Genomic DNA, 23,379 nt, shown 5'->3' on the forward strand with positions numbered 1-23,379 from the left:
CGCCCCACAGTAGGGGATATTAATGAGACATCATTGGGATTGGGAGATGTTTTCAATAGATGATTGGGATGTGCTGTGGGGCGTTGTGGGGGAGATGTGAACTCCTGCTGCTACAAGGTGCGGACATGGTCAGTGGGCTGGGCCACCATTCGGCGTTTTCATTGCACTCACCCCAATCGTAAAAGAATAAAGAGCAATTAGATCAACAAAACCCTGAACTAATTACAGAGGGTCCTAACACAAAAATAAGATAATTTTGAAAAACAAAAAAATAAGTAATTAGGTGAGCACTATACTAGTACTAATCAACAGTTCAACACAGACTTAAGGTAATGTTATCTGGTTAAAGACAAGTCTAGTACAGGATAATACGATCGATTAATACAGAATTCAAGTTTTTGAAGCGTAGAGGTAAGATTAGATTCAATTTGATGAAGCCCAGAGAGAGAGGTGCACGAAGAGTGAGGAGAGAGGGACTGATTTGTATAGAGTAGAGGAGGGGATTCCATAAACCCCCTTCTTAAAGAGACCTTTCACAAACGGCCAGAAGCAAAGCACCATCCATATGGGTCAAAATCAGGTTAATCCCTACAGGGTCAAGTCTCATGTATTTTAGGCTGAATCGGGTTAGATTCGGGTTGGGTGTTGAAGGGTTGGGTTAGGGGTGAGATAGACTCATACAAAACTCAACCCATTGACTTCTCTACCTATTACCCGGATAAATATTTTTATCCGAATAAATGCATTTACCTTAATAAATAATTTAAAATGAAAGGCAAATGAAACATTAATTATTAATTTTACTTGTTCCAAATTCAAAGCCTTCCTGAATTTTGAAATTGATTTCTGCATTTTTCGGGTCCTTTTTAATATCATTAAAGGGAACATCATAACTCAAGGCCCTTTGCTCCATTGCCTCATCAGTACTCTTCTTACAAGAGAATTTTTCTAAAGAAAATCCTTTTTAAACCTAATGCACTGTTTTTCAATTCATATTAACACTAGGTTATGGCAGTTGAGCTCCAAAATTGTACTTGAGTCAAGGATATACCAAACTAAGCACCTACTGTCATCGTTAAACAAAAAGAAACGATTATCTTCACCTTTCAATAAAAAGTATTCCAAAGTTTCAGGTCCTATACACTTGATAATTTGATCAACTTTAGACTTTGAACAGTTCCGCTGTATTATTAAACCATATCTTAGGCTAGCATTCTTTTATTCACTTTTATTTGTCAATCTCTGCAAACTATCCGATTTCTAATTCTTTACTTTGCTTTCTTTTCTGTATAGTTTTAGTTGAGGTCCCATTTCCACCTTTATTTACTAAGAATTTTCTATAATAGCCCAATAAATCACCACTCCACAATACAAGTTGCCAATAGCAACCAAGGCCCAAACGCAAAGGAAGAACAGAGTTGGGGCTCCAAGCTCTCCTGGTAAACAGCACAAAATGGCTCCACCCCAACACGTTTTCTTCCAGCATTGATTCTCTCTGTCAATTTGGTTTAGTTATCATTCTTTTTCATTCTTATTTAAGATGAAATTCTGAAATGAACAACAATGGGTAAAAATTGGCAGAATGAAAAAATATTGCTATGAATCAAACACTTTTTTTCTAAGAATGAATTCTTTTCAGACTGACAAATGTCCTATGTTGCTTATTTCCATTCTTAAAAAAACAAAAAAAAAAAAAAAAACAAAACGATGTCAGCGGTATGCATAAACGGTTAGCCAAGGTCTCCAAAATTGTTGTCATAAATGTTTAACGATGGATGGCCGGTAGTCAATGTTTATCAGTTGGCATAGATGTTTTGAAAAAGTACTTTCATAAAAGTGCTTAGTACTTTTGTAAAAGTACTACCAGAAAAGTGCTTTTATAAAAGTGCTTTAGTAAAAGTACTTTACTATTGCAAAAGTATTTTCTATAAATTTACTTTTATAAAATTGCTTCCATGTAAAAGTGTTTTTATAAAAGTACTTTCATAAAAAGTGCTTTTATGTAAAAGTACTTTTATCAAAGTGCTTTCATAAAAATATTACTTTTGCAAAAGTAAACATACATCTATGAAAGTAGTTTTGTAGGCAGAGTTTCCTTAAAGAATGAAAATGAGTAAGATGGAACATAATTAATTTTCATGCTGCAAGCTACTAAATTTTTGTGCTATGGCACTAATTTTTCATTATAAAAATAATGTGGCCAATGGCAAGAATTTTGTAACCAAACACTCTAATGCTATTCATTCTTGCCTAAAATGAGCAAGAATTAAAAAAATGAAGCCTATAGTGAACCAAATATGGCCTAAAGCTCCCACCCTTTCTACACTACCTAGACCTAGCCTTGGCCCTACATGCTTGAAATCCTGAAAAGAGGGAATCCAAGGGTCATCTCAAATGCTTAGAGCAAAACTCTCATTCATAACCCTGCAGGCCCTTTTTCTAAGGATCCTTTTCCCTTCAAGAAGACTTCTCCACCCCAAAGAGTCCAAAGGTTTTACAGCTAAGGTTGTGTTTGGCCGCGGTGCAATTTTATTTGCATTGATACAAATGTATGGAAGTGCAAATGAAAAAAATGCAAATTCTCATTTAATTTTGTTTTTAATTTTACTTTATTCTACTTCATGTCTTAATTTACTTCATTTATAATGCAATCAAACAAAATAAGTTAAAATTTGAAATAAAAATAGTCAAAATTTACACTCAAATCATTTGCATTGTCACAGCTTCGCATTAGTGCAAATTCATTTGCATTACAACCAAACACAGCCTAAGGTCCAAAAAGTTTTCCTTTTTACATACAAAATATTCAAAACTCTTGCCCAGAGAGAGTTTGGATCAGAGAGAAAATGCCAAGCAAGCTTTGCAAGCAAAACAACATTAATTAGATGAGGATCTCTAAAGACTAGCCCACCGTCCAGCTTATTTCTATTTAATTTTCCACAGCTGACCCAGTTAATTTTCCTATTCCCATTAGCTTCTTCCCACCAAAATCTTCTTTGAATTCTAACAAGGTATTGACAAAGGGAATTTGGAATAAGGAAGCACAACATAGCATACTTGGAGACGGCTGTCACCATAGATTTAATTAGAACTTTAAACTAATGTCTAATGACAGCCCTATAATAGCTTAACTAGCATGGACCCGTGTGGTGCACAGAATTTGTTAAGCGAAAAATAAATAATAGAAATTGTCATTTACTCAAACATCCCTTATAGTTTCATGGATTTACTAAAATTTACCCTATAGTTTGTATTTTACTAAAACACCGTTTATATGCATTTAATCAATCTTCCATTAATCACAGTGGAAAATGACAATGTCGATCCTAATGTTCATTTAAATAAATTTTATCAAAAGAAAATAAAAATAAAAATAAAAATACCATTTTTACCCCTAATAAAAATAAAAATACCACTTTTGGTCAATTGTTTTCTGTACAAAAAAGTGATAAGCGTATTTTTGGAATAAAAAATCATGACCCCAATGGCAGAACAACCACTCCTTACTGAAATGTTGATTAAGTAAATAAGTTGTAAAATACAGGATATGTTTTATTAAAATGAAAATTATAAGGTGGGTTTAAGTAAATATGTAAAATCCTAAGGTTTGTTCTACTAAATGACCCTAATAGAAACACACAAGAGTATACAACTATTTTATATTTTCAAAATTTTAAATAATTAATAATTATTCATATTTTACATACTACCTTTAATAATTTTTTATAATATAAAAATAACAATAATTAATTTTAGTTAGATTTATTCATTAAATTGATGAAACCGACCAATCCAATCAATTTGACCTGACCATATTAGATTAGTTTCGCTTTGGCCATTTGTAAATCGACCAAAATCGAATGGCTTGACCATTGATATATATTAATGTTTTATATTTTAAATATAATTTTAATATGCAAAAGTTGGAAATTTCCCACATTTCTTAGTCTAAAATGTTTTATATCAAAAATTTAATTTTTAAACTTATTTTTTAACAATTGCACTATAACTTTTAAAATTTAAATTTAATTTTCAAGTTTAAATCTTTTGAACCAACTGACCAAACCAAAAAATTAACCCAAACTGATGCAGTGCAATCCGGGCACTCCTAGCTGGCGGACGCTTGGTTCGGTACCGCTTATTCTATCCGGTTTGGGTCATCCAATCAAACTAGTATTCACGCAGCCCGACCCTACCCAGTACAAGCCGATACGGGTCGACCCGACCCAGTACACGGTATGCGCATGCTTTGCCTGGTCTAGATTGTCTGGACAACCAATATCCGCACAAACCGACCCAAATCCGGACCGACCTGGTTTACTTACTGATATTGCGCGATCTGGGCACTCCTAGTTGGCTGAAACATGGCTCCTAACTGGCGATGGAGGGTACCTGAGGAGAAGGATGAGATGAAGAATCCTCGGGGATTTCGCCCGACGGGAACACTTCGATGCTTAAGTTAGGGTTCTATAAGAAAATGGAGAGTATGGAAGAAGCTAAGAATGTAGAAAGCATAGAGATTGAGATTACCCTGGCCCCTTGGGGGCTGTGGACCTTTTATAATGGGCCTCTACCAAATCAGGCGTAACCACCACTGCCAAATTGGGTGCAACCGTCATTGTCCTCCTATGACAGCCGTTGTTTCTGGGGCTGAGGTGGCAGACGCGGACCGTTTCTGCAGGATGCGTACCTGTCGGGTATGAGACATATTTCAGAGCAGGTACAGCGCCGCTTGCCAAGAGGCAGGGGTGCAGCCTCCAGGTTCGGCAGGTGTTGTCAGGGAGATATTTTCTAGACCTTCGGACTATCTTGAGCCAATTTGCATTCTAGCGAGCTTCCTGATGACGAGGTACTGGTGATGGGCCGAGTTGCTATCTACCTAAGGCACATCCCCAACAGAGGAGCCAAGGGCATCGGCTCGTGGTGTCCCTAATTTGGGACACCCAAGTCGGATCAGGGTGTTCCCTTGGGAAAGGCTTAGAGCTCATCGGAAAGAGCTCGGGACCTAGGAGGAACTCTGGCCCTGAGAGGAGTTCGGGCCCTGGGAGGAGCTCGGGATCTCCCACAGTTGGTGGGAGTCAAGGTTGGTCAAGCGCTAGTCCCCGGCAAGTCACTTAACCCGTCGAGCGGCCAATGTTGGACTCGGCGGGTCCCTCCCATCGAGTCACGGTTGTGCTGTTAGGCTGAGCTGTTCATCGAGCCAAGTCATGCGCACGTGTCCTGTGCTACGAGGTCGGGACGAATCACCCTCCATCACTTACGTTGACCCATTTCGGGTCAATCAGTTCGATCCCAAACCCGTGCACAAACTCGATATGGTCCGGTCCAAGTCAATCCACCAATGATTAAACCAGTCTGGCTTGATCCAACCGAACTGATCCAGATCTAAAGAGTTCAACCACCCTTGATGTGATTAGCTCTAAGATAATCCAATTAGATAGTTCAAGTTGGTGTGACCGGTTTGAACCTAAGTGGTTCAGTCAAACCCAAAATCCGAACATAGTCAAATGGTTTTGCCGCTTGTGTAAAAATAACATACATGTAATGTGAACCTTCACCACTTATGTAAATAGTAACTACAATTGCCACTAAGCTATGACCAACGTATTTGTTAAGAGGGAGTTAGTTTGTTTTTTAAGTCCATGAATATAAGATTAATGGGTTTGGGCAAGTTGGATTGGGTTAAAGCAGGTTCGGGTTGAACCCAACCCATTTGATTTTATATAACTGGGTCATTAAGGGGTTGGCGGGTAAGATGGATTAGATTGAAGCTCAACCCAAACCAAACCTAATCCAACCCACCCAATTGCCACCGCTACTACCAAATACCACCTTTTATGATTCTTAAGGAGTATTCGGTTAGACTAGAAAACTTTCTTGTAAGAGACATAAAGGTATAAGCAAGTCTATATAAACTTATAAAGAGTAACTATGCGAAAGCTAGGGAAGTTCTATTTAATTTCTTTTAAGTTTTCAATGAAGAATTCTTCTTCTTCTGAGCTTCTATGAACATGATTTATATTTTTAGGTGAGCATTATACTTGATGAGGGCGGATTTGGCCCTCCAATGATATTGTGACACATGGCACCTCAAAACAACTAGGTGACACCCGGAACCACTTTCGCAACAACTTGTCTTAGCCAAGTTGATGGTGTCCCACCTGGCGGCCTGGCACAGGCGCGACTTGGCAAAGGCGCGAACTGGCCCTGGTGCGACTTGGCATAGGCGCAGCCTGGCATAGGCACGACTTGGCCCTGGCGCGAGCTGGCACAGGCGCGAGCTAACAGCCTGGCACAAGCACGAGCTGGCAGCTTGGCACAGGCACGAGCTGGCAACCTGGCACAGGTGCAACCTGGCCCTGGCACGAGCTGGCAGCCTGGCACAGGTGCAACCTGGCCCTGGCATGAGCTGGCAGCCTGGCACAGGCGTGACCTAGCCCTGGCACGAGTTGGCAGCCTGCCACAGGCACGAGCTGGCAGCCTGGCATAGGCACGAGCTGGCAACCTAGCACATGCACGAGTTGGCAGCCTGGCACAGGTGCGAGTTGGCAGCTTGGCACAGGCGCGATCTGGGAGCCTGGCACAGGTGCGACCTGACCCTGGCACGACCTGACAGCCTAGCACAGGCGCCGACCTAGCGACCTACAAGACATGCTCACTGACAAATTCGGCATGCGTATCCTAACACTCCCACGGTCCTTGGAAGTTGGCCCACATGCCGAATGATCCGAAGGGTAGTCAACATGCATGACGGTTACCTCCAGGAATCTCGAACCACTTAGATGACCTCGCAGAAATCTCGGGTATGGTGTGCGAAGCCCACGCCAAACAATGCCTATATAAAGGCACCAACCCCAAGGGCAAGGGGGGGCGAGCGGGCAAGCAAGTAAGCAAATTCTAGCTCTCATACTTTGTGATTTTTAGCTCGCAGTCTACTATGAGAGTACTGACTTAAGCATCAGAGAAACCTTGCCAGGTTAGCCACCCCGAGTCCTCTTGACATTTGGTTCCTTGTAGGTCTCTAAAGAGCAACGAAGCTCATCAATCCAGTTCGGCACTAGGCAGCTCGCCACCTGGTCAGCTCGGCACCTCCCAGGCAACTCGACACCATGTAGCTCTCCACTAGGCATCTCGCCACCAGGTAGCTCGCCACTAGGCAGCTCGCCACTAGGCAGTTCGCCACCAGAGCTCACCATCAAGCAGCTCATCAAGGTAGTTCGCCACCAAGTAGTTCACCACTAGGGAGCTCACCACCAGAAAGTTCGCCATTAGGTAGCTCACCACCAGACAGCTCGCCAGTAGGGTGCTCCACTTCAGCCTCTGAGTCACAGGCTACTTGGGAGCATACATCACTGACGAGGTACTTAGCACAAAAGATTGATACATGGCAAAAAAATCGATTCATCAATTGGCGCCGTATGTGGGAAACGCTACAAAAAGCTAAGTTCTCCTCCTTTAAAAAGCTAAGTCCTCTTCTTCCAGAAAGCTAAGTCCTCATTTCTTAGAAACTAAAAGCTCTCGCTTTATACTTTCTAGTTTTTATGAACTCAAAGACTATGCAGAGAGCTAACAGACTAAGCAGCTCTACCAACTTTACTTTCAATCTAGATAAAACCTCATTAGTCCTCTTCGTGAGGTCCCCTCTACAAAGATGAGCTCTTCGTGGCTTCTGCGGGAGTTGGCGACCAACAGACTACATGGGTTCCCTTGCTGGTCGAGCCTTCCAAGGCTCCCGTGTGAGCTATCGACCTAAAGTTAGTAGTGCTGCCCCCAAAGGTCGAGCTCCTAGTAGCTTCTTGTAGGGGTGGGTGACCGGCATTATGAGGCTGATGCAGCGCAATCATAGCTCTAAGGCAACCACCTAGCGGCCTGGCAACCTGGCACATGCGACCTGGCACGGGCACCAACCTGGCAGCCTAGCCCAGGTGTGAACTGACGAACTGATAAAAGACTTCCTCACCACATAAGACCCAGTCGCCTCTTCGGCATGGGCAAAATCAAGGAGAATGGACTACGAGTTGCTCCCAAAGCCTAAGGGCTACAAAGCTACATAAGACCCAGTCGCCTCTTCGGCATGGGCAAGATCAAGGAGAGTGGACTACGAGCTGCTCCCAGAGACCTAAGGGACAAAATACCAAACTAGCAGAGTCCTCCTCACCACATAAAACCTAGTTGCCTCTTTGGCATGGGCAAAATCAAGGAGTGGACTGCGAGTCGCTCCCAGAGCCTAAAGAATTAAGTCGACTCTTACGAGCTCATCGAATTATTTATTCCGAGCCAAAAGGAGAAATCTACTCCATTCGTCGAGTTACTTTTGGCTCGGGAGTGGGGGGGCAAATGATGAGGGTGGATTTGGCCCTCCAATGATATTGTGACACATGGCACCTCAGAACAACTAGGTGAAACCCGGAACCACTTTGCCAACAACTTGCCTTAGCCAAGTTGATGGTGTCCCACCTGGTGGCTTAGCACAGGCGCGGCCTGGCCCTAGAACGAGCTAGCTGCCTGGCACAGGCACGAGTTAGCAGCCTGGCACCGGCACGAGCTGGAAGCCTGGTACAGGTGCGACCTAGCCCTGGTAAGAGCTGCCAGCCTGGCACAGGCACGAGCTGCCAGCCTAGCACATGCACGAGCTAGCAGCCTGGCACAGGCACGAGCTGGTAGCCTGGCATAGGCGCAGCCTGGCACAGGCGCGACCTGACCTAGGCACGAGCTGGCAGCCTGGCACAGGCGCCGACCTGGCGACCTGCAAGACGTGCTCACCGACAAATTCGGCATGCATATCCTAACACTCCCACGATCCTTGGAAGTTGGCCCACATGTCGAATGATCTGGAGGGTGGTCAACATGCATGGCGATTACCTCTAGGAATCTTGAACCACTTAGACGACCTCACAGAAATCTCAGGTATGGTGCGTGAAGCCCACGCCAAACAATGCCTATATAAAGGCACCAACCCCAAGGGCAAGAGGGGGCGAGTGGGCAAGCAAGTAAGCAAATTCTAGCTCTCATACTTTGTGATTTTTAGCTCACAGTCTACTATGAGAGTATTGACTTAAGCATCGGAAAGACCTCGTCGGGTTAGCCACCCTGGGTCCTCTGACATTTTGTTCCTTACAGGTCTCTAAAGAGCAACGAAGCTCATCAATCCAGCTCGCCACCGGGCAACTCGGCACCTCATAGGCAGCTCGCCACCTGGTCAGCTCGGCACCATGCAGCTCGCCACTAGGCAGCTCGCCACCAGGCAGCTCGGCACTAGGCAGCTCGCCCCTAAGCAGTTTGCCACCAGATCTCACCACCAAGCAGCTCATCAAGGTAGTTCACCACCAGGCAATTCACCACCAGGGAGTCACCACCAGATAGTTCGCCACTAGGTAGCTCGCCACCAGACAGCTCACCACTAGGGAGCTCCACTTCAGCCTCTGAGTCACAGGCTACTTGGGAGCATACGTCACTGACGAGGTACTTAGCACAAAAGATTGATACATCACAAAAAAAAATGATAAATCAAATACTAATCAACGGTCCCAGTCTGTAAAGGTTAATACGATCGATCGATTAATACAAAGGTGGAGATTAGGTAATTACTAAATCAAAATACAGAAGGCGGACTGTGGTGAATAGAAAACACAAATCTGGACTTGTGAAGGGAGAGCAAAAAAGGCAGGCTATGCCGATAATGAAATCTAGGCCTTTACAGGGTCTGAACCCATTTGAAATCTCAAAGGCTGGAACATACTAAAGATTACTCAACCCGCTTCATTTATCCGACTTTTGCTTCGATTCTCCTGAATAACATGGTAAGCAAGAAATCCATTTGGATTCAGAAAAATAATTCTATTGGCAAAATCCTCGAAACAGATGGTGATATCCCTACTCAAGGTAGGTGATGCGGGTATAAACTACCTTAAGGGGAGTACCCAAGCCAGCCGAAATGTTAGTAGGATGAATCCTTATGAAGAAGGTTTATCAGTATCTAAATATGATGATGAAGAGGGTGATAATGATGAGGCTATGGATAAGGAGTGGGATGGTTAAGAAAATGAGTCTTGGGAGGATCAAGCCATTATCAATATTGAGGCTACGTTGAGCTTCTCAGAGAACATTGAGCCACCTAGGAAGGAGGACGAGCAGGGTCCTAAGGAAACTAAGAATATCAAATGAATATACTTCTATGGAATGTTAGAGGTGCTGGTAGAATCTAGCTTAGAAGGCAAGTTGTTGAACTTTGTAGGTTGTTTAATCCCAATGGAAACTAGAGTTAATCCAAATAGAGCAAAAAAAAAAAAAAGTGTTGCTTCCTTTAAGTTTGAGAAATGCTATATTATTGAATCTATTGGTTTTGCTGGAGGCCTTTGGTTATTATGGGACTCTTCCTCTGTGTCTATTGATTTTATCCTCTCAACTGATCAAATTATTCATACCCTTATTAATGATTTAAATACCAATAAAAACTAGTTTAACACATTTGGTTATGCTCCCCTTGTAAATCTGATCAAGCTAGAGTTTGGGGCTGGATTGAAAACATTGTTGATAATACCCAAGGGGCATGGAGTGTTATAGGAGATTTCAATGCTTTTCGAAGGAGTGAAAATAAGAAAGGTGGCATGAAAGTTTTGCCTTGTCATACCAGAAATTTCAATCAAATGATAGACTATTGTAACCTAATTGAAATGGAAATGGAGGGTTCTCAACATACATGGATTAATAACAATACTAAAGAAAGGATCGATTGGGTTCTGTCAAACTCTGATTAGAGGTGTGAGTTTAATAATTGTAGGCTTTTAAATATGCCTTTTTTGTCATTTGATCACACCCCTTTGATTTTGGATACTAATTCTCTTTCCTCCAATGGCCCTAAACCTTTTAGATTTGAAGCCATGTAGTGTCCGGATACTTCTGTGAATGAAGTGATTAAGAGAGCCTAGGATATTAATGTTAATGGCTCTAGGGCTTTTCAATTTTATAAAAAAAAAGAAATAATCTAGTTAGGGAACTTAAATATTGGAACAAGCACCATTTTGGGAATTTTAGGAAGAAGAAAGAAGAAATCCTTTTGAACCTTAAAATAATTCAAGAGAATTTAGAGGAGGATCCAAATAATAGAAGCATCATTAATCATGAGAAAGCCCTCCATAAGCTCCTCAATAATGTTCTTGCACGCGAGGAGATTTATTGGGCTCAAAACTCGAGGGTCGAATGGCTAAATCATGGGGACAATAATAACAAATAATTTTATACTATAGCAATAATTCGCAGAAATAGAAACAAAATCAAAAGGATTGAGGAGAATGGTAATTGGGTTGAGGAAATTGATGCTATTAAAGAATTATTTTGCAGAAATTTCGAGAAGAGGTTCAAGTATGAGGGTACTATGGATGTTGACAATTTCATTGCGAATATTGAGTATTGTGCATCTGAAGAACTGAATAATAACCTTTGTAGGGAAGTTACAAATGGGGAGATACACAATACCCTTCTATCTATGAAGGATATGAAAGCGCCCGGCCATGATGGTCTTAATGTATTATTCTTTAAGAAGTTTTGGAATATTGTTGGGGATTTTGTATGTAGTACAATCAAAGATTTTTTCTATTCGGGGGAAAATGAATAGTAGTTTGAATAAAACTTTCATTACACTCATCCCTAAAAGCATTAATCCGAAGAGAACTAATGATTTCGGACCCATTAGTCTTTACAATGTGATTTATAAAATCAATTCGAAGATTCTTGTCAATCGAATTAAACCATTCTTGGATAATATTATTTCCCCAGCCTAGAATGCTTTCATCCCCAATAGGCAAATTACAGATAATATTCTTATTGCGCATGAAATGTTACATTCTATGAGGAACTTGAAAGGCAAACAAGGGATGTTGGCTTGTAAAATAGATATGGAAAAAGCATATGATAGGTTGGAATGGGGATTTATTAGAAAGGTTCTTGAGAAATATGGGTTCCATACTAAGTGGATAAATTGGGTGATAGAATGTATTAGCATGGTTTCATTCCAAATCCTTATAAATGGTTCTCCCTCTACATCACTTAGTGCCAACAAAGGCATTAGACAGGGGGATCCCCTTTCTCCGTACATATTTGTGCTTTGTGCTGAAGTCTTAACTGGCAAACTTAGCATGGAGGCTTAGTGTGGTGAAAAAGTCTAAGGTGTAGAGCTTCTAGGAGGGTCCATCCATTCCCATTCTGCAATTTGCGGATGATTGTATTATCTTTGTTAAGGCGTCAATCAAAGTTTGTTTGATAATTAGGGAGATTTTGCACAATTTTGCTAAAGCTTCTGGGCAGCTCCCTAATTACCTTAAGTAGGCCATATGTTTTTCCAAAAATATTCCTAACCGTTTTCAAAAAATCATGGCCAAAATCCTTAAGATTCCCATTGAAAGAAAGAATCCCATTGAAAGAAAGAATAAAACTTATCTTGGAGCTCCAATCATTGATGGTAGAGTTACAAAGGAAACCTTTAAATATATTAAAGAAAAAATGGCCAATAAACTGGCTGGGTGGAAAAAAAATTCTCTTTCTTTGGCTGGGAAATTAATGCTTATTAATTCTGCTGCGTCCATAGTACCTCAGTTTATTATGCAAACCTTTAAAATTCTAAACAATGTAATTGAGGACATTGAAAAAGCCCAAAGGGATTTTCTATGGTCAAATACGAATAGCCAGAACCCCATCCATTTAGTTAACTGGAGTAGAGTTTGCACTCTAAAAATGTGGGGAGGTTTAGGAATAAAGAATTTGAAATGGTCCAACCGGGCTCTTCTTGCTAAGCTAGGCTGGAAAGTTATTAACTGTCAAGATAATCTTTGGGTTAGAGTGGATTCAAGTAAATATCTCAAGAAAAATAACTTTGGGAGGTTAACCCAAAAAAAAAGGTGTTTCTTGGGCCTGGAGGGGGATTTTAGGCTCTAGAGATTTGATTAAAAGGGGATCCACTTGGAGAATAGGAAATGGTAATAATGTCATGGATTTTCCAATTAGTAGGGTGATTGACCACGAAGAAAGGGTTTGGATGGAGGATGTAATTAAAATGATTGCCTCCCCTCGGATTTGGCAATACATTAAACCGATTTTGCTTCCCTAGGATGATATGGAGGATAAGAGAGTGTGGAAATTAAATCCGGATGGAGATTTTTTGGTTAAATCGGCTTATTTAGATGAATGTCATTTTTAATAGGGGAGCCTGTTTGTCAAATAATTATATAAATAATTTTTGGAGTCCCTTGGTTCTTCTGAAAATTAAAACTTCCCTTTTCCTTCTCTTAAATGACAAACTTCCCACTAAAAATAATCTTATTGCGAGGGGTTGTAGAATTGACCCAGCATGTGTTTACTGCGGGGAAGAGGAGAATATTGATCACCTATTTGTTAAGTGTGAATCAGCGAAACAAATTTGGAATAGGTTGGTTGAAGTGTTACCAGTGTTTAGATCCTATGATATTACTTTGAAGCAGTGGTGGTCTAGTTTAGGTAACCAGAATTGGTGTTTCAAGGATAAATTCATAAAAGAGAAAATTGCTTGTTTTTACTGGTTCATATGGAAGAACAGAAATGAAAAATGCTTTGATGTAAGTGCAGTAATTCCCAAATAAGCATTAAGTTATTAGAACGAAATTAAAGAAACCATTTTGAGTTTTGAACCAATATTGGGTAAGTCTTGGAAGCAAGTTGGGTGGGTGGCTCAAACTTAAACCCGACTGCATCAAAATAAACTTTGATGCTACATGTTCTAATACTGGAAGTTGTGCCATTGGATGCATTGCTAGGAATCATCAGGGCAAAGTTCTTAAAACCAAGGCCCTTAGGATTGGATCAACGGTTAACCTTGCTGAAGCGTGGGCGGCTTGAGAAGCTATAAACGTAGAGATCAACTACAAGAACCAATGGATCACCATTGAAGAAGATTCTAAAATTGTCATTGACTGTCTCAATGGTAGATTGGTTCCTCCCTGGGGATTGGGATGCATTATCAAGGAATGTCTCAAGCTTATTGATTCTAAAATCATGCGGTTGATTGGCTTGCCCGAAGGGCTCTAAGGTGTCAAGTTAATAACAGAGATTTTAGGTTTTGTGATCTTAGTTTCATTTGTGATGCTGATTTGAGGGGAAGAGCTACCCCCGCCCCCGCCTGGTGTAGCTCAGTCTTTTCTTCCATAAATATATATGAGAATGAGAGAGAGAGAGAGAGAGAGGGCGGAATCCCGGTGTATTTCTACATGGAGTCTAAGCAGCTATATGCGGGAATCTTCCTAATTCCAGCCTGTACCATGGCTTTCCTCAAATCTGCAGCAGAGCCCCATTCCCCTGCCTCAGCATAAATGTTGGACAATACCACGTATCGCCCGCAATGCCATGGCTGCAGTTCAAGCAACCTCCTCCCCACGTCACTTGCCAAACCAACGGCCCCATGAACCCTGCAAGCACCAAGAAGAGCCCCCAGAACAGTGGCATCCGGCTCGAAAGGCATACCCCTAATAATTTCAGCTGCCTGCTCCAGAAGCCCTGCTCTGCCCAGGAGATCAACCACGCAACCGTAGTGCTCCATTTTAGGATTGACACCAAAATCATGCAGCATCGATCGAAACAATTTCAAACCCATCTCCACCAGTTTGGAACGAGCACAAGCAGCTAACACTGCAACAAAAGTAACCTCGTTTGGCTGCAGGCCTTCCACCCTCATCTCCTCAAACATGTCTAAGGCCTGTTTCTCTCTGCCATTAGAAGCCAACGATGAAATGATTGCGTTCCAAGTGCACACCTCTTTAACAGTCATTTTGTTGAATACTCTAGTCGCGCTCTCCAGACATCCTGTCTTCCCATACATATCTATTAATGCTGTTCCCAGAAACACTGTTATTTCAATCTCGTTCCTCAGAATGTAACCATGGATTTGCCTCCCTTGATACAAAGCTCCTTCGTCCAAGTTAGCGCAGGCAGAGAGGACACTTACCAATGTAGCTTCGTTGGGTATAATTAGACGATCAATTATATCTTCATGAAACATCATCTTCTCAAAAAACCGAATTGCCTCTTGGAAGTGCCCATTCTTCCCAAACCCACTAATGATACTCGTCCATGAAACTATATCTCTCTCGGGCATGCATTCGAAGAGTGCAACAGCTCTACCCATATTCCCATTCTTGCCAAAAGCGTCGAGCATTGAATTGAAAGCGACAATGCATGGGTGGGGAATTTCTTCGAAGACATGACGAGCATGTTCTATGTCACCAATTAGTGAATAAAAGCTAACGAGGGATGTTTGAATAAACGGGTCAAGCGACAATCCTCGTCTAATGAGTTGGGTGTGAATAGGTCTGCCTGCAAGGGAAACCATGGAAGGTAAGGCAGAAGCAGCAGCTTTGATGAGAGAAGGGAAGGTGTAATTGTTGGGTGCGGCTTGGTGAGCAAGCATATGGGTGAAGAGGAGTAAGGCCTTGTGAGGGTCTCCGAGGTTGAGGTGGGCTCTGATCAAAGTGTTGTAAAGAAGGGTGCTTATCCATTTCAGAGCTGAATTCTTGCAAGCGGGTTGGAATTGGAGGTGACCGTTGGTGATGAGGAGGGAATGGATCTGATTGACTTGGTTGCTATGTTTGATGAAGCGCTGAAGAAGTAGTAGTAGACGCTCCGGCGGGTATGTCATGCCAATCCAATCAAGTACTCATGATTTATTTGAGTTGAGGACTAAACTGGGAGACTGTTGCAGCCTTTCAGGGGAGCTCAGCTCAGCTGCTGTTTGCTGCATACATCCTCCATTGTTACCTTCGCTACGTTTGTGTCAATAATTTGCGAATCAATCACCAATGTAGGTTCTAATTGTTTTTGCTGCAAGAAGCCGAGGACCCACCATCACCCTTATATGGTTATGGACCCAAATTGAATTGAGCTCAAGCAGGGGTGCAAATAGCTACTTAGAAGAATTTATACAGAATTTAGCCCATTCAAATTTTAGCAAATTCTCAGCCCAAGTTACAAACCTACGCCCGAATTCTCATGCTACACCCCTTTAAATTTTAGGAAAAGATTTAACTTTAGTACCCTGAAATTTGGGGGTAGTGTCAAGTTTGTATGGAATTTTCAAACGTGTCACTGCAGTACTTAAATTTTCAAAAATTGTCAAGTTGGTCCCTACCGTTAATCGATCGTCAGTTATTTGTTGAAAATATCAAAACTACCCTTCAAAAGAAAGCATTGTTCATTTTCTTCTACCTTTAGATCTGAAATACATTCTTATCTAATTATTTCTTTGCTTTCAGTTGTTTCCCTCTATCATATTTCATTTTTTTTTCTCTTTTTCGTTGAAGATAACCGGTTCTGTTTTAAGGTAGAAGATAATGAATAGTGTCTTCTTTAGAAGGGTAGATTTGGCATTTTCAACAGATAGCTGATAGTCGATTAACGACAGGGACCAACTTGACACTTTAAAAGTTTAGGCACTACAGTGACACATTTGAAAGTTCGGATACTAACTTGACATTACCCTCAAAGTTCAGGGTACTAAAGTGAAAATTTCCCTAAATTTTAAGTTTTCAATAGACGAGTGTAAGAGCATATAACATACTTAGCATAGGACACATTGTGTGCATGTAAACAATAACCATATATTATATATGGTATACAAGGCTAGAAGGATTCTATCTATCTATCTATCTCTATATGGGTTTTACTTTTATGACCTTAACAGCTTTTTTGTGGTTATAAGTTATATGGCCACACAACATATAGGAAATGTTACCTCGTTATTGTGAGAAATAGGGGTGGTTGCGTGAAAAGATCGATTCAACTTAGTCTAAACTGAGTTTCAAGCTAAGCTCGAGCCTAATTGAGTTTTTACACATATGCATATACATACATACATACATATGTATATATAATATTTTTATTATATATATATAATAACTAGTTTTTATAATTCTTAATTTTTATATGTCAAATAAAAAAATAATTGAGTTCAAATTTACAAGCTTTTGACTCAATCCCAATTCAAGCTCAAGTTTCTAGCTCGAATCCAAACACCGTTTTGGTGTTCGAAGCAGTTGTGAGTAATATAGATTCCAAAGTGTTTCCATTTCCTATCATTTCTCACTTAAAATGGTTCAACCAAATTTTTTTACCCTGGAAGTATAATTTCCTACGTGATGCCTACATGGACTTGAAACACCATCTCAAAACCCTTGCAGCGCACATTGGAAACATCCCATACTTTATATTTTATTCATGAGGAGATGTTTCCAATGGACGGTTTGCTGTGAGCACCGATTCTATGAGTAGATCTGAATTCATCTAATTTGCCTTCCATTTCCATATGGTAAAAATCTTGACAGGGACGCTGAGTTTTATATGGGACAGTCAAAAATACATAAAGCAGCAGGGTATTTAAAACAGATACTTTTTCTTGTTTCTTCTCTTCACTGAAAATGCTAGTGGACCGCTTTGGTGTCTGTAAAAACAATCTTCAATTTATAGGCATTTGCCACGATCTCTAAAAATAAGGCTGTCTAACATGCTCAGAAATCAGACAAGGTGCCAATAAGCTGATTGGTAAGGTCTCTTGCTGATGGGCTACCCCGTTGTGTCATGCTCCAAATAATTTACATGTTTTTATGTTTTTTTGGCCATATATATAAGCTGCTCAGTAAAAACTAAAAAGAAATGAGAGAAGGATTTATTAATAATTAATGAATAATAACTAGGAATTTAGGATATGCTTCATATGATATGGTATCAGGCATTGAGATTGAAAACAAGGAAAAGAAAGAGAAGCAAAACAAAAATTTTGGGAATTTGGATCCCAAAAAACTCAGAAGAGCCTATTTTCATTGCTCTGGACTCCACATGCTACTGGTGCTTTAGCTCTCACTCTTTTAAAATACCACACAACAGCTCCAATCCCTACAGCAGCGACGGAAACTGCTGACGTCGTCCCTGCATTGACAAATGACATGGTCACCATGGCCATAACACCATCCAAAAAACCAAAGCAGAACAAAAACACCCCTACATATAATATAAATCTATCTTACCGGCAATTACTCCCACCTTTGCACTATACCCAGAACTGCCATGATCTGTGGATATGGAAAATATGCATTAGTCTTGAGATTATATATCAAAGGCAGAAAGCATTTTCAAGCTACTTTATTTAACGATTCAAACTTCAATTTCCATCAAGCAAACCCAAAATTGAACTTAATACTTCTGTAACAGAGGTTCAGCATTAAATCAATAGCCATGTTTAACATACCTGAACAGAAAGTGGTTACATTTCCTTCCTCACAGAGGCACAAGAAACTCTGCGTCCCAGTATCAAATCCGCATGTCCCTCCACCCCTGGAATTATCCTGACACTGAAGGCAACGGGTGGTCACCGGAATATCAAAATCTATCCGGATTCCATACTCTGGGATTTGATCATAAGGCGGAGCTGCCCCAACAGTTTTCCAATGAACGCTAGTGTAAGATGCACAGTATTGCAACATCAACCTTAAAGATTCCGTAGCCTTTGGGTAGTAAGAACAGCAAGAACTACTCCCACCCAGTGCGGCTGGGCAATCAGGTAAGTGACGGCAGAGATAGCTAGCACTGTCACAGGATGAGTCACAACGCTCGGGGAACCGCTCGCAGAAGCTGGGCTTGGGCTCGATGAGCACATCTTCCTCGCTACAGTTGAAGAAGAGGTATTCATTCTGAGAGGAGAGGGAGAATGGAGTGCTGGTGTCGAGACTGAATTGCCTGGTCGGACGGAAGTTGTCGCCATCTTCGCAGTTCCACATGAATGGATCAGAAAGTAGAATGTGGAAATCAGAATAACTTATGCTCCGAATTGGGTATCTCCCGGAAGGTGTTCGTAGTTCAAGTTTTCCAGACTCTGAGCAGACGAACATATGTCGGTAGTAGGGGCTTCCACAACCATCGTCGATACCAAAAGGGTACTTGATGGGGATATAGCCACAAGAGCTTCTACAGAGGCTTGACTGAGCGAATATGGATTTGAAGAAGGAAAGAGCAAGTAGAGATGTTATAACAAACAAATAAGAACAAGAACAGGACCCAATTTCTGATATCAGTCTATGTCTCAAGAGAGAACCCATTAGTGATACGGATGGTGACAGACAGAAGATATCATGATCTTCTCAGAGTCAGGATTTGTATGATTAAGAAGTCGGTCAGATTATCCAAGTGAAGTCTTTCTTAATACAGAAGATGGGGATTGGAGAATCTCTATCAAGCCTTATTTACTTTTGCTTTTGCTTTTTCTTTAATTTGTTCTCTTTTCTTTTCTTTCTAAGTGCTTTTGCATTCCTGCTTTCAGTTTCAGGAAGAATGCTGAGAGGTGGGGATGTTGGGTTAACAATGGCAGATGATCACACCTAAAACAGCCAATCACAAGCCAACGACTCTTCTAAGGTGGACGGGGTCCACAAAATGTCCCTTTTGACTGAAACCAAGTAACCAACACCAAGCATCTATTGGATTGACAACCAAGTATGCACCCTCCTGGTCAGAAGTTGGGAATGTTGGATAACTTAACAATGCCAACATGTAGCAACTCCTTGTATGATGCCAACGTTTACCAAAGATGATTTTCATTTTGGGTCATTATATTGTTCTTTTTTGGTAAAGAAAGCCATTCATAAAGGCTGTGTTTGGTTGGAAAGAAAAGAAAGGGAAACCTATAGAAGCCTCTGTATGGATTTCCCTACCTGTCCCTTCTTTTCCTGGCTTTTCTTTCAAACCAAACACAGCCTAAGGAAACAAAAACCAGACTGTTTCGGATATACATTTGAGTTGTGGAGTTAAGTGGAGTGAAGAGAACCACATTAGAAAAAAGGATAAAAAGTGCAAGGGGCTTGTATACAAGGATTGACCCACAGCTCATTAGCTTAATCTTTTGGGTTATAAGTGGAGTTCAAATCTTGTGTGCAAGTCCCCAAATTCCACGGTTTTGCTTTGTTTTACTCCTCTATTCTTATTTGGAATGTTTGGAGCTCCGGATCATTGATAAAATTATGAGCTATTGTTGCTGATCAAAAAATCATTTGCTGATTTTAGTTTTTCCTTCGTATTACAAATACAACTGATGTTATTATATTTGTATTTGATTTCTTGATTTGTTACAAGTTGAGAGGGCTAGAAGGGCAATGGGTAGACCAAAAAGGACATGGATAGAAGTAATAAGAAACGATTTAAGTGCCAATAATTTAACAATGGATACAACATTAAACAGAAAACTGGCAAAACAGTGATTGATGTAGTCCACCCCATATAGTTGGGACAAGGCTTGGATGATGATGACGATGTTTGTATCTGATTTTTCATTCTTTTTTCATCAGACATTTGATGGGTCAAAGAAGATGCTCCTGCCATAGTAGTTTTCACCAGAGTAAGACTTATCTTTGTGAAGATATTTGCTTTCTCTTTTACATGATTTTAGTGATGAATCACTATTTATCTATAAAAATTAGAAAGGTGCTGTTAAGGATATATGTGCTTCAGTTAGCTGGCTCAAGGCAAATGGTCCAGAGAAGGTACACTGATGCTTACTTTTATTTGTTGGAGGTGCACTAATACTGTTATGCTTGATCATGTTATAGAAACCTCTAGCCCATCTTCCTATCTTACCAGCCTTTGCAATGATAGAGTTGTTAGAGAGTTCCCTTTTTCTGTTATAACTTATAAATCAAAAGGTGTGAAAGATCAGGTATTTTAACCTAACAACAAACTAAGGAAGAGATTCAATACAAAGGGCTTACTGACTTGGGGTTTGTCATGCATTATGACCTTCAATTAATTTAAAAAGTTAAAACTTAACAGAAAAATGGATAATCCCTTAAAAATTTTCCATTTATCTTATTTGTGAATTAAGTGTATTGTTATGATCATTTATCTTGACAGTGTCATGCATGGAAGTGAGATCCTACATGTAACCAACAGACTTCACACTAATAGGTAGGATAAATTGATGGTACTCTCTCAATTGCATGTGCTGTTTTGATTCCTGAAGTTGATGTTGTTGTTGCTTTCTATGGAGTTCCTCCCTCAGAGCTAGCAGACCCTGCTCAAGCTAAGCCTCCAGTGTAGGCTCACTTTGGGGAGCTTGATAACTTTGTTGGGATTTCAGGTATCATCTGTTACCATTTATCAATTTGTCTGTCAAATGCATGCATTGTTTACTTATCCTTCCAACACTTTCAGTTGCCCTAACTGTTTAAATTACACTTGTAAAATTAAATAATTCATGGAATTGAATCATAGTCCTATTGGATTACAGTTGATAAACATTTTTTGAATTTCAGGTGATGTGCACAAATGCTAGAACTTGTTCTTCCTGGAAACCATGAGAAGTACAATCTTGTCAAAACCCAATATTTCCTTAACCTAGACAAATTTTAACTGCAGCCAGTTCTATAAAAAGCTTTCAAATACACAAGAGTTTGACTGCAAAAGATGAATACTAAGTTCAAATTTCAAGTGAGGTGAAAAAAGGCTCCAGTCTCAAATACTTTTAGGGGGCGTTGTTTTTTTCAGATTTTGAGAGGGGGGAAAGATGGTCAATGGGATTTTGGTTCCCATTGACCAAGAACCCCATATTCTTTTTTCAGATTTATGTGGGGACCAGGGAAAGTTTATTGTCCTGGGTACCAATTACCTGGGTAAGTGATACCCATCTCCTAGGTGAGTAAATAACTTTCCCACCTAGAGGGAAAGTTGCCAACACTTGATTGAGACAAAAATGTCTTTTTAAATAATGGATTTTAATGGCTAAAATGATCATTGCCATATTTACATGAGAAATAAAAAAACATGGGTAAATGCACTTACCCGGGTAAGCGTTTCCCAGGAAAAACTTACCCAGGTAACTACATTTACCCAGTAAGTAACTTACCGAAAAGAAAACAGGTCCTTGGTGTGAACACCTAAGAGGATGTGTATTCTCAGGGAAAAATCTGTCAGGCATGAAGTGTGGACAAGCACAGGACTACCCATTCCTTGTGCTGAAATTTAATTAAATATAATGGGGGGCGATGAAGATTGAACACTAGACCACTTGGTCAAACAGGCTTTTGATAGCATCTCAGGGAACCATTCAACCTAAAAGCTTAAGCTTTTTTAGGTGAGGTCCCTGAATAGGTTTTTATTCTCTAACACATATGATATGTTACTCTGTTACTTAGTAATGATCTCTACAATAACTTCTATCAGAGTCTGAAAATAAAATCAACCTTTTTTTTTGATAATTAAAAATAACATCAACTTAATATGTTAATCAAATAACCAGGACATTGTTGCCTTAGTCAAACCATGGGTGGAATATCTAGGTTTATGAGCCTATTTGCAGATTCATAGGGTGGAATATCTAGCAATTAAAATCGAATTTTGATTTCCAAAATAAAAGAGAATAAGATATCTCCTAAGATCTGCTAAGAAATAAAATGTTCCCAAAGATCTACTAAAACCCCTTAAGTATCTTCTAATCTCTCCTAACTTGAACAGAAAGTACATCTTTTAAGGCTGTGTTTGGTTTGAAGGAAAAAGTAGGGAAAGGTAGGGAAACCTTTACAAACCTTGTATAGGTTTCCCTACCTTTTCCTTCAAACCAAACATAGCATAAGTGTAAAGAAATATTTTTGGCACCATGAAACAACTCTCTTTCTCTTTCTCAGTCTTTAGCCTGCCTTATGTATCTAGATGACTTACTTGGCTGACATTTTGTCTTGATTTTCTGAAGTGATACCATCTCTGCCTTTATTTGTGTACAAGGAGAGGCAGAAAAAAGCTCCCCAACCTTTTGCTTCCTTGTTCTTCCACATGCGGAGTCAGGATTCACTTCTCGTAGAGTTTATTGGTACAAATGAGCATGTCAAGGGACATCCCTTTTCTGCTTGGCCTGTACAGGATGCAAGCTTCCATCATTGGAGATAGATGCTACTGAATTTTTCCATTTGCTTTCTGTTGGGAAATCTGAGAACAAACAACACACTTTTCAAAACAAAAGCATTTTCTTGGAGATTTTTCCAGATAATATCACAGGCATTCTATTCTTTTGCCTTCCCTCTGGAAAAAATTCTGGTTGTATAAACTATCAACATCGTTTGCTTTAGAAATTGATGGATTCTGCACCCCTGTTTTTTGATGTCTAGCTACTTATTTCATAGCTTATCATCCTTTATTTCTTTGGAGGAAAGGAATAGGAAGGACTGATGAAGACAAAGGTGGAGTGGAGCTGGCATGGTATTGCTTCCTGTCCTAGATGAATGGCCACTTGTCTGCATGATGAAAGAGCTACAGTACAGGACTAGCAAGAACAAGAAGTTTTATGAACCTTTGTTATCTGTACCCATGTTCTATTTAGGATCTCTGAAG

General features: G+C 40.3%; 2 protein-coding genes across 2 annotated transcripts; both read right to left on the bottom strand.

The window, feature by feature from the left end:
* Positions 1 to 14,008: 14,008 nt before the first annotated feature.
* LOC148875301 (Tetratricopeptide repeat (TPR)-like superfamily protein) lies at positions 14,009 to 15,994 on the bottom strand. The gene has a single exon (XM_088964430.1). It carries the CDS (start codon positions 15,656 to 15,658, stop codon positions 14,231 to 14,233), a length of 1,428 nt encoding a protein of 475 aa, XP_088820556.1. The 5' UTR covers positions 15,659 to 15,994; the 3' UTR covers positions 14,009 to 14,230.
* A 1,666-nt stretch (positions 15,995 to 17,660) lies between these two features.
* LOC148875302 (wall-associated receptor kinase-like 15) lies at positions 17,661 to 19,307 on the bottom strand. The gene is made up of 3 exons (XM_088964431.1): positions 18,260 to 19,307; positions 18,039 to 18,083; positions 17,661 to 17,940 (listed from the first exon to the last, which is right to left on the bottom strand). The coding sequence occupies exons 1-3, from the start codon at positions 19,104 to 19,106 to the stop codon at positions 17,816 to 17,818; spliced, it is 1,017 nt and encodes a 338-aa protein (XP_088820557.1). The 5' UTR covers positions 19,107 to 19,307; the 3' UTR covers positions 17,661 to 17,815.
* Positions 19,308 to 23,379: the final 4,072 nt, after the last annotated feature.

This window comes from Nelumbo lutea, chromosome 1 (genome assembly GCF_056320005.1).
Source record: "Nelumbo lutea isolate HS-2025 chromosome 1, American lotus-T2T, whole genome shotgun sequence".
Lineage (NCBI taxonomy): Eukaryota > Viridiplantae > Streptophyta > Magnoliopsida > Proteales > Nelumbonaceae > Nelumbo > Nelumbo lutea.

What these genes read in the sequence shown, in the direction of transcription:
- LOC148875301 (XM_088964430.1), bottom strand. Translation starts at nt 15,658, where the DNA reads ATGACATACCCGCCGGAGCGTCTACTACTACTTCTTCAGCGCTTCATC.
- LOC148875302 (XM_088964431.1), bottom strand. Translation starts at nt 19,106, where the DNA reads ATGGGTTCTCTCTTGAGACATAGACTGATATCAGAAATTGGGTCCTGT. An exon ending in TGTAACCACTTTCTGTTCAG is followed by an intron (nt 18,084 to 18,259) that starts GTATGTTAAACA and finishes CCATATCCACAG; the next exon opens with ATCATGGCAGTTCTGGGTAT. An exon ending in AAAGGTGGGAGTAATTGCCG is followed by an intron (nt 17,941 to 18,038) that starts GTAAGATAGATT and finishes TTGTCAATGCAG; the next exon opens with GGACGACGTCAGCAGTTTCC.